Genomic DNA, 12,709 nt, shown 5'->3' with positions numbered 1-12,709 from the left:
ACTCACCCTTTCTTTTGATTTCAAATTGTTCAACCACATTGGATGTTACAGCGGACTCTCGGGGACAGCAGCCACCTGTCCTGTGTTAGTTGTTCCAAGACCACTTGGGGAGGGTAGCTAATCCAGTAGAAAGTACACTACTCAACCAGGAAGACATTTTTTAAGAAAACTGGCTTGTAAAGTGAAAAAGTGGGGAAAGCGCCGCGTGAGCATTTGTTGCCAATTCGTATCATTCTGACGGTGAAACAGAACGGTGCATTTTTATGTTTGCTTTCTACAGATTATTGGATTTCGGTCTTGAGTGACTTCTTCTGACCGTTATTTCAGGGCAGCTTCCACCCAGGAGTCCTCTGGGTTGTTTCCTCGCAGCTTCCCAGAGTGGACAGTCGAAAACCTTGATTCCATATGCTAATGTTAAAAACGGTATTTTCCAACGTTTTCCGCGTGTTTGACAATGGCAGTGCGTCAAACATTTGAACATATGGATTGCGAGTCTTGCTCTCCACGCACTGCAAACCGCTCCTCAGTTGCAATGAATGACCTCGAGGAGAACGCATATATAGAGAAAAAACCTTTTACTTAGAATACCCATTTGATGTCCCCGTACTTCACTTTCAATTCAATTCGGTTTATCGGCTATAAACCGTGTACCATATGCACGTTGGTTCCAGCTTCTACAGTTTCGATCACCGAAAAACGGGGAAGTGGAACATACAACCAAACCTTGGCATGTTCAGTTGTTCAGAATTGGGGTAGGTACGCATTGAATAGCTTTGATACACGAGCGCCACTGACTGCGGGATTGGACCATTTCAGCCAATGTCATTAACCACTGGTGATTTAAGTGCCGGGGTCCCCCTTACTGATGCTGGGATTAACCGAAAAACACCCAGAGTAGTTCTCAACCTTTTTTATGTCATGATCCACTTTTGTAATCACCAAGCCGTCGGCCATCGCGGAAGCCATTCGATGAAACTTATTTCAGCTTCTACACCAGTTGGCTGTAAGCTTAGTTGCGAGGATTGGTGGAATTCCCATTCCGCAAACTTGATGTCGTTCAAAATACGCAGGCTAATTGTCACTCACATTAATTAGCATTGCATCCAAACATTCGGATATGTGCCCTGGTTGGCGCTGTCCTGTGCGGTTTAATCTGCTACGTGACCAGACTAGGTGGACAGATACAGTGCTGCTGGTTACTGTAAACAGTAATTGGGTGATCACACTGCACCGAAAGGTTTAGCTGGTTCACTACGGCTGTACGATCGTACCACCATGGAAGAATCTAATCGCTGAAATGGTCCATATTGTTTACTAATGCGCTAAGGTTGACTTGGTGGGAACTTGTGGGACCTTAGCGCTTAAGACAGTGGTGGTGAGGTTAGATATAAGGACTGAGTCAATCACGTTTTATGAATCAAAGGATAACTGTACTGATCCAAGAGCTCATCACGTAGCTCAAGGATAGCTCAGCAGTTGAACCCGCTCCATTCAGGATGAGAGCGGTTTGGTGAAACGAACCCGGCTTGGTCTTTCAAGCTAACGGCAGAACATGTGTGCCAATTTACCCCATAAGAACCACGCCGACCCATGCTCAACCGTTTGCGACCCACGGAGGGAAGCTCCGCGATCTCCAGGTTGGGAACTACTGGTTCATTCTAATCCCACTTGACATGATGAGACGAAAAGAATTAGATTATATTGCTGATTTTTTAAACAATAAACAAATGTTTGGCTATTGGGCTGGGTTATTTTTGTATTTCGCTCACGTAGCTTTACGACTTCAAAGTAAGGTTTGGATAACCTTCCACACCTTTCAGCATAAGACTTGGATTTGGTGTTGTTTCGAAATTTTTATTCGTATGCGTGTTCTGCAAATTATCGGGTCAAAGATTCGGGTAAATAAACTGTAGGATTCACAGCCATCTCTCCTCCTGTCTGGGCACAATTGGGCACAATTTTCTCGTAAGTCCACACCAAAAGGGTGAGTTTCGCTGTTGTTAGAGCTCAGTGGCGCATATCTTTGGGATTTAATCTCCGGGCATCTGACTTACGAGGTGAGCGTGTTTCCACTACTTCACCAGCGCTGCCGGATGCACCCGAAATATCACATCTGAGCAGGCGAATGTGTTCACATCTGAGCGTTGTGATTGCTGTGCCAGACGCTTCGAGCGACGCCCCCCTAAACTGCCATGATTGCGCCGATTGATTGACCCGCCCGTCGGGTGGGTCACTCCAGTCAGGTTGAGTCCCTGTGTTTGAAAGCTGATGGACATTGTAACTGTATCCTTCAGTAGCCTGTATGTTTAATTAACCACACGTGCTACAAGTGAATTGAGTTTCACTAGCCGATCATTACTGGCTGTCACACTCCTGTGCATCCTGTCCCTCACTAGGCGATCATTATTGGCTGTCACACTCCTGTGCATCCTGTCCCAAATCACAGCGTTCGTTTCACGAACACCGAGGAGCGGTTTAAAAGTCTTCATATTGAGGCTTTCATTTTTGCTGTAACTCATCGTTGTATCCTTTTTCCATTCTTCTGAAGATGCATGTTTTTATTCTCTCTAGCCACAAATGTTTGGTGATGTCCGATTGTTTTCCTTCAAATAAATTGCCGTTCAAAAAACAGGAGAGATCTCTTTTGAATTTCATTTCTCCGAGTCCTGTCTATACCCGGCAACTGGGTGAGCCAAGAATGACTTCAATTCCTCAGTATGATTTTCTTTCTCCACGTCAGAGATTACTTGTTCATCGACTGAGACATTGATTATCACCCCTTAAAGCTCTTGTTGGAAGCTAGGTTTGTCTCCCACAGATAAACTCGCTCAAGTTAGTTATAATCTGTCAGCACGCGCGCGCGCACACATGCAACGCAGCTATTGCACTTCAGTTCTGTTGATTACCGGACTTTGCCGTGGTTACCCGGACTAGCATTCTGAGGAAGACTGTATCGGTTAGAAGCGTGATTACGGCTCATCCGGTGATCCAGCTCCGTCTCAAGATCCAACACTACTCGCGCTCTAGTAGCCTGAACTCATCCTCCTACAGCCTGATTGGTCAAAATAAGTAACGGGTGACAGTTAGGTGGACTATTCGGATTGGTTGCTGATTTATTCTCCCAGCCTGGCAGTTAGGCGACAGACGTTTCGTCACTAGTCGAGCAGGTACCTTCAATGTGCAGTTGTATGGGTATTTCCTACTCTGCTTACGTTTATGCAGTTTCTAAGGGAAGCTTCTACTAACTGCTTTGCTTAGCTGGCTGCAGGGCGGATTTGATTAGAATCTGAGTTATATTGTGGGTTCATTCACCTGCACTCAACTTGGATATCTTTATTTCAATGGTTGTTATCCTCCGTCCTCATTAGTCCTTACTACATTACATTCCGGTTTTGTCGCATTTTCTTCATTGACTAGACAGCCTTCCATTTTAGGTAGTTTCCTTTGGTTCGGTGTATTTATTCTTTATGTTGCTTCGTCTGATGTCTCACGCATTTCAATGTCCAGCCTGGGATCAAGTATCTAACATGATACCAGATGACCTGATAGCCCTCAGTCTGTGCGGATGAAAGCCAGGACAAGCTTGTGCATTCCGATGACCATTTTTCTTCCATTTTGACCCACAGTATTTGTCTCAGTCGTTACAATGAATTTGTTTGGTGACACTGCTTTCACTACATTCGGTATTCCTTTTGGTTTCGTGTGTGCAGGCTTGAAGATGAAAGTTATTCTGTTTTACTGTGAGCGTGTTGCAATCGCTCCGGTGGTGTTTTCGATATGTGGAAGCGTAATCCTGTTTTTCTGGTCTTATGTTTGTTTCGTAACGATCTCCAGATAAAGCTCCTCGGCCATTATTGTGGACTATCTGATGAAATCATCTTTGCTCTTCGACCACGTTGCGTCCCGATTCGTTTAGCCAATGCTTGCACACAGTTTCATCTGCGATAGTTTTGATGGATTTTAAAGTAGTCCAGAAGTTGGTTCGTCTTCGTTCGCCTGCTGTATACTTGTGTTTTCAGTCGGCCATTTGTCGCTCAATTGACCGGTGCATCCAGAAGCGTCAGCTTGTTGCGCTCCGTTTCCAATGTATCGTGGATGTTAGGGGACGCTCTGTTCAGCAACTGGTTCGTAAAAGTTCACCTTTCATAAAAGCGAACTGTCGTCTACGTATCGCATCCATATTTTTGGTTGACACTTGATAACAAAACCTGCTCCATATTCTGTATTGTAACCTCTGCAATAAAAGCCAAGTTCGATTATCCCGACGGTGCACCTCTGAGTTGTCACTAAGCAAAGTTCCGGCCTCGTCGATGCGTTTTTCTTGTCCAGAGAGGTTGTTATTCTTCCTTTGTCACTTTGCGGAATACTGATGGCTTCGTCCATACTAAAGCAATTTATCATTCTCTTCTCTAACAGGTATAACGTCGTTAGTCTTATTCTGCTGTCATGATGAATTGGAATATCGTTCGGTTTAGTTTCTTATTGTAGCTGTTGGATTTAGGAGGCTGTTCTGGATTGGTCAAATAATCTATATTGTGGCCATTATTGATATTGAAATTGACCTGTTTGACGAGTCATTTTGTTCCCCTCTGAGGGTTGCTGGTGGCGACAGCGGTTTCTGGTTCATTTGTTTTTGTTCGGATCGAAATTGTGCTGCCCTCTCGATGCTTCAGTGTGACCCGTTCATCCACTCTCGAGTTCCTTGAATCCGTTGCTATATCAACCAGACAGCGCGTCCGGCGGTTAATATTACAGCAACAAACGGGTCCTCACATTTTTTCAAATTCTCTTGAGAGGCAACTTCACATTAGGAGACTTGTGCTCGTCTGCCTAACATAATTACAAATTCTGAATGCAGTGGTTTGATACTGCGAAGTCTCTTCCAGGAAAACAGCTTGTATTTAGACCGTTTGTAAACCACGGTATTTACAGTGTGCGCAGCTACCTACGCCATCTCCCCGAATCATCGGTGAACGAAACTGTGGCAGCCAAAACCACCGCACGGCAAGTACGCGGTTCTTATAGTTGTTGCCGATAGTATACTGCCCCTTATCCGATAGGGTCTGATGAGAATAGCCCCTATTCAGTGGGGTCGACAAGACGAAGAGAAGGCATCTGTCACGATATTCTGACATTTTTTTCTTCATCTTCAGTCGTGGGCATAGAACAGGCAAGATGGAAAACGGTTACTGATTGGCTGTGCAAAATCGGTCACATGATCATTGCCATGTCAGCCGTGTCAGTGCACCCAGTGCCCTCAGCAAACTTGTCTCATGTGACAGCTTAGTCGAATATTGAATAGAACTGCAACACATGTTTGTATTCCAATATATTGTCTCTGCATTTTCTCCCACCGTGATCGTATGATGGCCAATGTACGTGGGATGCTGCAATGACTCCAAGTGCAAATTTTTCAGAAAATCCATTAATTGAAGTAAACACTGTGCGATTTCTTCTATGTTCTTGAAATCGACCTGCTCTCTTTTGTTATTGAATGCCCCATCTTCCTTCAGGCTATATAAACGTTTAGCTTTCTTTATCGAGCAGAGAACACTCTATTCGATACATTTTTACACAAATCTCGTGACAAGCAGATACCGAAACTTTCTTGAAGGTGCACCACTCATGAGCTTGCCAAAGACTCTTAAGCAGCAACCCAGTGAGTAGTTTACCTTCGAGGAAATGCTCTGTGACATTTTAAACATCATATCAACTGAAATGTGAAGCGGCCTGTCTACAGTCCATTCATCTGAAGAATATCATCAACGCGACATTCAGTTGACTCTACCGTTTAAACCGATTTGGTGTGCAAACGAGTGTGTTTCGCCAATTCCGTCCAATTTCACTTTGAGTAGAACGTGAGGTTGATGGAAACTTGGTGAGTGCACGCATCTGATGAGTCCCACGGACAAGGGTGGAACTGGTCATCGGATATCGAACAGTTTTCAACAACCTTGTAAGTAATCTTGATAAACACATACTGACATTGTTTATAAGTCGTACCCCCTTTGTAGGACGTATTCCAACAGCAGGTTGGACAGTTGTGTTTGTTGATGAGGTGAATAGTCGAAATTTCAATTTGGGTGTCATTTTCTGATATGTTGATATTTTGGTGTTTTTTTCACGTTTGGATTGTCAGGTTAATGGAGCGGTATCGCTGATGGACATGACGAAAAATACATCTTTACAAATTACGTTGACACTGAAGTGCGACTCAACCAAATCACTTGTTTATGCTGAAAAGTTGAAACGGAACCTATTTGAAAAACGGTCAGAACGTGGGGCAGTCACATGAGACCACCGTGTAGCCAGGTAGGATTGGCTCGCTGTCCGGCTTTTCATAGAACGGTTTATTTTTGTATGACGTCATTCATCTTTGAGTGGCATTTGGCAGCAAAATAATCCACTCTATTTTGGGATGATCTTCAGCACAAATAAGCGACGCATCATTTCAGAAGAGCTTGGTAAACAGTCGGTAGTTTTTATTTGGGCAACGTTTCGCTTTTGACACAAAAGCTTCATCAGGCCAAGTGAGCAGGTCACAAAATTGGCCAGGTTATAAGACAGACGGGGAACCAATCAGTAAGTTCTCTTCAGATTAAGTCAGTGTTGAGTGTCAATTAAAGACTCTTGTCGGCTAGTGTGGGTGCCAAAATCTTGAATCGATGTGTTGGAGGGTTCCAAATTAGTTCCGATCGCTTTCCGTTCCTTAATCTTCCACTTCAGAATGCTTCACCTGATGATTCGCCTCGGGTGCCGCTGTTAGATTTTCCTTAGTCTTTGTGGGGTTGTGAGTGTTCCGACAATTTAGTTTGAGGGGGGTTGAGGTCAAGTGGAATCCAAGTGATGACTACTCTTCCTACTGATGACCGCACACCAACACGTGTCAGCTCGAGTGACCCAAGACCGTTCTCCACACGCTAGCCAGTTCTACGCCTTTCATTCTGTTGACGCTGGGATGCTTGGCGATTTCTACCGCCTCGGCGATCAGTCTGTGTGACGTGGACCGTAGTCCTCGCCTCAAAACCTCAACATTTTCTAAATCTATTTTGTGTCCTGTGTCTAGTGCGTGTTCCGCAATCGCCGAGTCTTTCAGTAACGCTTGATATTCATCTGCGTTTCTCGGCGGCCTGTTTATTTTTCTACTATGCTCTCCGACTCTGATGTATAGTTCCCTGGCCGTCTGTCCTATATAGACTTTGATGCAGTCATTACACTTGATTTTGTAGACACAGTCCCTGGTTCTGTTTGCCGGGAGGCGATCCTTCAATTGCACCAATGCAGAGCGCAGAGTGTTCCCCCTCTGGAAAGCTACTCTAATGTTGGCCATGTTTAGAATTCTTCGAATTGCCTCCGATGTCCCTGGTTTATATGGAATAACAGCTGTCCCAATCCATTCCCTGTTGGGTTTCTCTACCGGTATCAACACCCTTCGCAATTGACGCCTAATCAAGCTAGCTGGATATCCACTACCCCGAAGTTTGTTTTTTACCTCAATTTGGGCCGCTGTTCGATCGGCTTCTTCTGTGCACAGGGCCCTTACACGCCTAAACATTGATGACGCAATACTGGCGAATACCGACTTCGGATGGGCAGACGAGTAGTTCAAAACTGCCCCAGTGTCGGTTGGCTTTTCATACACTGTGGTCTTTAGTCTCCCCCCAACCTTATGTGTCATGCAGTCTAAGAAGGCCAGTTTACCCGATGTTGACTCTATCTCCATACTAAATTTGATCTGTGGACTCAGTTCATTCAGATAATTGTAAAACTCATTAACCTTGTCCCGTTTCATGACGACGAAAGTGTCATCTACATACCGCCAGAATATCTTTGGTGGGTGTGGGAATCCGGCTAAAGCTCTCTGTTCAAATTCTTCCATAAATATATTTGCCAAAACCGGGGATATTGGAGATCCCATTGCTAGACCTTGCTCTTGAGTATAAACCACTGAGTCAAATACGAAGTGGGTGAGATTCAGACATGCTTTTATGCCTTCCACTATCTCATCTACCGTAAGCTGTGTCCGTTCCGAAAGGGTGGTGTCCGCTAACAGCAGTCGCTTGGCTATTTCTAAAGAGTCCCCTTTTGGCACATTTGTATATAACGAATTCACATCGAAACTTACAAGGATGTCATCCGGTTCAACAGTGACACCCGCTACTTTGTTGGCGAAGTCATATGAATTTTTAATGTAAGTACTAGATTTCCCGGTTAGGGGTTTTAAAATACCGGCCAAGAATCTGGCCAGTTCATGCGGTGGGGAACCTATTCCGTCTACTATCGGTCTCACTGGGACCTCTGGTTTATGGATTTTTGGAAGGCCATAAAGTCGTGGTTGGATTGCACTTTTGGGGTACAATCGATACCAGTTGCCTTGCCCTAAGTGGTTTATCACGGACCGCAGATATCTTCCAACTTCGGCTTTACTCTTATTCATTATAGACGTAATATTCGCATTGTTGATCTCCCGATAAGGACCCTCAGCTAGGTGTTGCTTAACCTTTTGTAAATAATCACTCTTGTTCATAACAACTGTGGCCTTACCCTTATCCGCCTTTGTAATCACTATGTTGTCCACCCGTTTTAGGGTGTTTAAAGCTCTTCGCTCTGCTGATGTAATATTTGGAGCTCCTGGCTGCTGGGACTTAAGGACTGTGATTAGCTGTACCCGTAGCCTCTCTGCCTCCATTGACGGAAGTTTTTGAAACACAGATTCAACGCTAGGGATTATTTCTTCGGCCCTTATCACCCTTTTGCTCACTGCGAAATTCAAGCCTTTCTCTAGCAGAGTGCGCTCTTCCTCACTTAACGGTCTATTTGATAAATTTACCACGCTACAATAGCTAGTAGGTGGTTTAGGCTTAGTCATGGGCTCCCTTGAAATCCGAGTCTTAGAAAGCAACATTTCGAACTTACGTATTTGTCTCTCTTTGCAATGTTGTCCTTGGATAGCTTTCACTTCTGTCGCTTTGGTTTGGAGCAACTGGAAGTCTGCGGGAGAGAGCACGGTCTGAAGATCTTGGTTCAGCCGACATGAGTGGTGACGGATATCAGATAGACGCCGAGTAGTCAAGTAGATCCTCTGTTTCAGGAATGACTTGGCCGCTGAGAATGCTATTCGGGCAGAAACGAGTGACGTGTCCGGTGGCTTAACCAGTAACGATGTAGGGATTATGTTGTGTTTCAAGCAGCGTTTATTGAATATGCGGTGGTTCTCCCAGTTTGCCTCTAGCCTTGCCAATCGAACGTAGTCACTGGACAATTTGCGAACACATGGTCCGTAGTTGTTTTCAATCAATTGGAAAAAGTTTGGAACCGATTGAGAAGTCATCATTTCAGAAGAGCTTGGTAAACAATCGGTAGTTTCTATTTGGGCAACGATGCATCATTTGGAAGCAACAGGTGCAAATCTTTATGGCTTCATTATCTTTCGTCATTCAGGAAGCTGTGTTAGTTGCGCCATGCTCAGTGGCAAGCTTATGCAACGATGCTACCATGTCTTTCTAATGGGATTACGGTTGATAATGAAGCCATCTCCAGATTACCAGATGATTTCAGTAACCAGACTACCATACAGCAAGTTCCAACTTCCAACGAAAGGGATTCGTCCTCTAAAATCATGGCTTCACTGTGTTGTTAGTTACTGAGAATAACCACAATTGTCTCGTAGACTCCGTTAGGTTTTTCCCCATCGAACAAGTCGGGGGCAACTAGATGAACTTGGGTAATTCACTACAGTGTCTTCGCCGGTGACCGCTCTGGAGTTGGCTCACTTTCGATCAACGAACTCTGTTCGATCATTTACAACTATGGTACGACGGACTCGACCGATCGTGAAATATTTCCGTATCCGATTGGTCGTTGGGAGACTTGCCCAATGTCAGTTGCAATTTACCCACTTTGACTCTTGAGCCATGTAGTTTACCGCGTGAAATGATTAGTTCACTAAAGTCAATTATGCCCCCCTTTTGAGAGAACCGTATCGAAGATCAACTAACCTCTCTTTCCATGTGAAAAATGGCCACATAGAACACCGTCCGACAGAGTTGGAATCGCTCAACCAAAGTTCAGCTTTTTGTGGAGGTATGTGGAGATGTGTGATGTCCTATCACGTGGCCTAATGTGAACAACAGCTTGAGTGCTAGCCAACCATACTGAAGTATGAACCAAGAAACACTATCATTGTAGGGTGAGAATGTAACTTCATACTAAAAACACCTACCATGAACTCGATACATATCGGATTTGTGTACACAACCTGGTCCTGACTTGCAACTTCAGTGTGATTGGTTCAAAACTGGTATTTTGCTAACCTACCAATGAGGCCAGATCGAATCAAAGAGAGTCTCACCAATGGCATAAGTGAGTGCTGGCCACACGGTGGTTCCACGTGGCTACTGGCCAATAAAGTCATGCCAAATGCCAAATAATGTTGTCTCTGTAATGTTTCTTTTTTCGTCGAATGTCCTGTATTGGATTATTTCTCTGTGTAAATTGCAACGAATATGTCGCATCATGAGAATCACCTTCACTTTATAAGCTGATTTTCCTTTCAGTGAATTCTGAAGAAAAGTTGAGCTGGTAGCTGAGACTAAACGAAAGATGGTGTGTCGAATCCTAAGCGATGCCTAGATGCATGCTCCGTTACAGAATCCTCAGTAAGCGGCTAGCCTAATACTGTGCATTGAACGTATTTTCATACTCTGTGGCCAAGTGACCTCTTCCAGGTAGTCATAGTTCAGCTGTAGCAGCCTTTTGGTGCCTAACTAACAGAAGGAAGCACAAGGGCTGGACTACTGCCAGGTTGCCCAGCAGTCTCTTTCGAAACATGAATCTTCCGGCCGGTAAATTCGTGCCCCAACCACTAGGCCACCTCGTCACGATGTTCATAGGTAACCATTGGATATGACTTTGCTCTTTGTTTGAGCAATAAGTACCAATGAAAACTGCTGCTTTAGAATACTTGAATCGTCTCATCGATGGCTTCTCTGCTTGCTAACTTTGTCCCCTTCTTCCCAGGCAATGAGAATGGAAATAGATTTTTGATACCTGAGAAAGACTACATGCGTTGCTTTCCGATTCTGGAAAAGGCTGAGGCTACGCGTGGCCATTGGATCTTGGTGTTCTGCCAAAGAATCCGCCACATATCGACACGACGGTTTGCTTGCAGTTTTTGGTAACGGCCTACCGCGAGCAGCCAGTCAGTCTGGCAGAAATTCGAATCCTTTTGAGTCTTCCGTGAGCTCTTGGTCGGTTGTTGAAATCCTGTTGTTACAAGATTCGTACTGGCTTAGTACCAGTACCAGGGTTTACCAAATGTACGTCATTTTAGCAGGCATGAGAATGTGATGCGGATGACAAATGTAAGGCTCAAGGTTAATAATTGACTTTTATTCAACTGGTAAATAGTATGAAATAGGCAAATGAAGGGCCACATAACCGATTCCGTAGTCCAAATGATGACAAACCAGCCAAATCGTCTTGATTACACAGCTGCATTTTGGTGATGGAATCCTCAAACTCAGACACAATGAAGGCATGAGTTAACGTTAAGCAACAGAGTTCCGTGTAGTGTATACTACACAAACGAAACAGCCATCTGTAACTGCCAAGTGTTTTGAGATAGAATCGTTTCGAGCTGTCTTCATCTTGGGTGACAAGGAGCTGACATAAATCTTTGCTACATGTTCCACCTACCAAGTTGTCTTATCGCAGAGCTATCCACGAGCATCTGATCAAACACCACAGACTAGTTTTTTCTTTATAAATAAAGTAAGAAGACCAGATTAAAAATGAACTTTTCGTGCTTCCTTTGCGTGCAGGTAGAGGAAGCCGGTTTGAGTCAGGTACATACTGAAATGCACCGGATAACCGAATTTCAGAAGTTGGGATTTTTAGTTAGTTTTGTTCCGGGATAGGAATCATAGCTAAATGACAGACGGATCCGAGCGAATACCAGGCGTATTCAAACATTATCTAAATGGCACTTTAGTCGTGACCGAACTGGATAGAGTGAATGCCTCTTACCTGTACCTTATTACACAGAATCCTCATATTCAGTTGGGCACGGAGCTGGCCACAACCGACTTGTCTAGTGGATTTGGCGGGTTCGTTTGCAAGTCTGTTTAGTTTGCCGTTTTCACGCTGCGCTGCGCGGGCGCCAATCATGCGAGCACACGGGGCGAATATGAAACGAGCTGACATCTGAAAAAAATAGAAGGGTCCCAAATATGGGTAAAACTAAATTAGTATTAGAGACTACTCAGTGGATTGGAGCAAGTGATGGTGCACTTTCCAGTGAATAGGATAAATGCTATGTACAAAAGTGGACGGAATGACTGTGCAGATGGAGACCAGAAGTGAAATTGGGAACCTGAAATGTACACTGAGCATCAAGTAGGTAGATCAGGTAGCTATAGGGAAGTGACTGAGATCAACAGTGACAAACAGAACATCTACCGGAAGATTTCTAAGCAAATTTATGAGTAGTATGGTATGCTATGGAAGGTGGAGAAGTGGAGACAGACTAGTGCCACCGAAGTTGTTGATCGAGGTAGTGAAAAGGGTCAAACGGCTCAGTATGGATGGATTATGGGTGGGGGCGTAAGGCTAATGGGCATCTGGAGGGTGGATGCAGACTAGCAGGTTAGGCAATTAGCGGTTTTTAGCTCTCATGCGAACGAAGTCGTCAGATAATGAACAAAGCTAA

The 12,709-nt window shown here is 44.4% G+C and overlaps 1 protein-coding gene across 1 annotated transcript in view; it reads right to left on the bottom strand.

The window, feature by feature from the left end:
* Positions 1 to 10,067: 10,067 nt before the first annotated feature.
* Positions 10,068 to 12,709, bottom strand: part of T265_01289 (hypothetical protein) — a gene marked incomplete at both ends in the record, with an annotated part of 60,402 nt that continues 57,760 nt past the window's right edge. Inside the window, 2 exons of the mRNA XM_009165295.1 lie at positions 10,068 to 10,154; positions 12,028 to 12,204. Of these exons, the coding sequence (XP_009163559.1) occupies positions 10,068 to 10,154; positions 12,028 to 12,204 (264 nt within the window). The remainder of the gene's footprint in view (positions 10,155 to 12,027; positions 12,205 to 12,709) is intronic.

The sequence above is a fragment of the Opisthorchis viverrini genome (genome assembly GCF_000715545.1).
Source record: "Opisthorchis viverrini unplaced genomic scaffold opera_v5_14, whole genome shotgun sequence".
NCBI classification, from domain to species: domain Eukaryota; kingdom Metazoa; phylum Platyhelminthes; class Trematoda; order Opisthorchiida; family Opisthorchiidae; genus Opisthorchis; species Opisthorchis viverrini.
The sequence above is the reverse complement of the archived record's forward strand: the minus strand, read 5'-3'. Positions and strand labels throughout refer to the sequence as shown.